The sequence below is a fragment of the Diaphorina citri genome, unplaced genomic scaffold, assembly GCF_000475195.1.
Source record: "Diaphorina citri unplaced genomic scaffold, Diaci psyllid genome assembly version 1.1 scaffold8027, whole genome shotgun sequence".
NCBI lineage: Eukaryota > Metazoa > Arthropoda > Insecta > Hemiptera > Psyllidae > Diaphorina > Diaphorina citri.
Genome location: NW_007385403.1, coordinates 1 through 2,665, shown reverse-complemented (window position 1 = coordinate 2,665; position 2,665 = coordinate 1). Strand labels below are relative to the sequence as shown.

The window sequence follows — 2,665 nt, the reverse complement described above, 5'->3', positions numbered from 1 at the left end:
AGGTGTAAAGGCTGTGAGGAAATGATACAGATACCTCATGCTGTGTACGATTCCTTTTCAAATCGTCCATGCCATTCTCTGCTTTAATAATAGGGGGTTTTCTCGTCCAAAAATGATTAAATCAAAAACGTATTCCGATAAAATGACTGCCCATGTGATGAAGCCTGACTGACGTCAAAGTAGGGGTTAGTCACATATTAGGAAGTATAATGACATGAAATAACATTGTCATAATAACATCAAATGACATTGTCATAATAACATCAAATGAGATTGTCATAATGACATATCAAATGACATTGTCATAATGACATCAAATGACATTGTCATCCAAATGTACACTATACTGAGGTCACAGTTCAGGAATTATTGCTACATTTTGAGATTTTTGAGATATTAGCAGTACATACATACCGAAGAGTTCTTTGACTTCATATTACACTTATTACAGGAACAGGAATTAGATTTACATACATACGTACCAGAAGACATTACTGTAGACACCTTACAGGAATTGACACAGCCGTGAGGTCTGCACAGATGAAGAATTAGCCCATGGTGGGGTCTACACGAATGCTGTCGTTGTAGAATTGTAGATACACAGATTCAGCCATGGCAGGAGTCTACACGTGTGTTGTGATGATAGTCAAGGTCTACAGTCTACACCGTCGCAGAATCAGCCATGGCAGGGGTCTACAAGTTCGTTGTTGTGATGATAGTCAATGTTTGCAGTCTACACCCTCGCAGAATTGGCCATGGCAGGGGTCTACACGTTGTTGTGATGTTCGTGAAGGTCTACATTCTACACTGGCGAAGGTAGTCAAGGTCTACAGTCTACACGGTAGCCGAATTGGCGGTGGTGGCAATAATAATCACCAGGTAGGTGAGCTCGCTCACTTTCTTCAACAGCTGGGCGTCTATCTGAGCCAAACTATTGTTGGCGAACTCACACGACGGAAACACATGCACGATGTAGGCGGCCTGTTGCGTCCCAGGGGCGGCAATGTTGACTATGCCGGCGGCTTGCTTCTGCTGCAGGTAGGTGATGAAGCCGGACTGGAGATAGGCAGACTGTTGGACCACGTCCACCTCGGTGCGACCGCAGGGGAGAGCGAGCAACATGCAGTGCTCCCCGTCCGTCTGTGAATGAGAGAACAAACATCGGACCCGAGATTAATTTTTTTTTAAGAGGTTTGACAGAGGGAACTGTAACTGCTATGGTCTTATCGTCCCGAAAATCGAAGAGAGAAGGAAGACAGGATAGGAGAAAGCCAGCCGTTCCGAGAACGAACATTATCCCATCAGGATAAAATCCGCCCCGGGCGGGAATCGAACCCACGGCCTAGCGCTTACAAGGCAGACGCACTACCAACTAAGCTAACTAGGCTGACTGGGGGACCTTAAACAGCCTGAAATTTCCCTTGCTACAGAAATGGTTTCAGGCCCCCTTGATGAACCTAGGCCTGATGACCCCCTCCCCTCTGGAAGCCCCTGGATAGGTGCACGTGAACTTCTACATACATATAGAAATCGTTCTGAAATTCTGCAGTCCTGGAGAGAAAAAAAAAAAAAAAATCTTCCAAAATCAAAATTTGCTACAATATCCCTCAATGACTTAACTATCCACCTCTGTCACTTCAATATCGCCTGGGAAATAAGAAAGTAATAAACTTGGTAAGAAGTAGTTCAGTACATACCTGCATCTTCCTCACCACGCCATCCGATCTGAGTCTGTTCGAGTCTCATCCGTTGCCGCTAGCGTAATGTAGGTGGTCGGGGGTGTAAGTCTCCTCCCGCCGCCAGGGGCAGTGCGCATCCCTCGCCAGCAGATGATTCCCAAAAACATAGTGCACTGTACGAAACCGCCTGGTCTGACTTGAGTACGAGCTCCCCCGGCCACATGACCGGATAGCGGCGTTCCAGCACGGAGTATAGCGTGTCCGTGCTGAGCGGCGTGTCGGGTGACGCATGCGGCGGGGTGGTGAGGTGGCGCGGCGCGCGGAACCCGGGCGGCGGCGTCTCGTAGAACAGAAGCCGCGAGCCGTGCGCGTACAGTGTTGCCACTTGCGGTGAGTCCGTGGCGCGCTCGTGAGGTGAACTGACAACACTGGTGGGGGCGCCGGCAACAACCACAGTGCCCGAGTCTTCCTTATCCTTGCCGCCTGGTGTGATGTGATAGCCACCTTGTGCCAGGTCCCTCAGGTAATGGTGATACATGCTGAGTTGTGTCGGGTGATGGACGTAGTGAGACCCCGGGGCTGCGTGCTGATAACTGGGAATAACTTCCGCCTGTAAGAATAAAGAACAAATTAGTGTCACGAGAACACCTTCTCCAATGTAAGGGACTGGAGGTACCAGATATGATGAGAAAGAAGGGGACTGGGAAAGAGGGAAAGTAAGTAAGTAATGTCATGACAGAAAACAAATCAGATGGGCGAGAAAAGACATAATACCTCCTCCCATTTAGGTGCTGGGTCAACAGAAAGTAACCCGTTGAAATATTTGCAATCAAAAAACGAGTGCAATTTTTTCATTGATGGGTGATTCGAATCCAGGACCTTCTGCATGGCAAGCAACCGCGCGTTACCACTGGACTAACCGTGTCCCTTTTCATTATAAAATTTTCAGCGAACCTTCCCAGTTTTTTTTTTTTTTTTTTTTTTTT

The 2,665-nt window shown here is 47.7% G+C and overlaps 1 protein-coding gene across 1 annotated transcript; it reads right to left on the bottom strand.

Annotated features, from left to right (window-relative positions):
• Nucleotides 1–102: 102 nt before the first annotated feature.
• On the bottom strand, nucleotides 103–1,733 carry LOC103522356 (protein split ends-like). Its single transcript, XM_008487459.2, has 2 exons — nucleotides 1,698–1,733; nucleotides 103–1,140 (listed from the first exon to the last, which is right to left on the bottom strand). Exons 1-2 carry the CDS (start codon nucleotides 1,701–1,703, stop codon nucleotides 835–837), a joined length of 312 nt encoding a protein of 103 aa, XP_008485681.1. The 5' UTR covers nucleotides 1,704–1,733; the 3' UTR covers nucleotides 103–834.
• Between the last annotated feature and the right edge of the window lie 932 nt (nucleotides 1,734–2,665).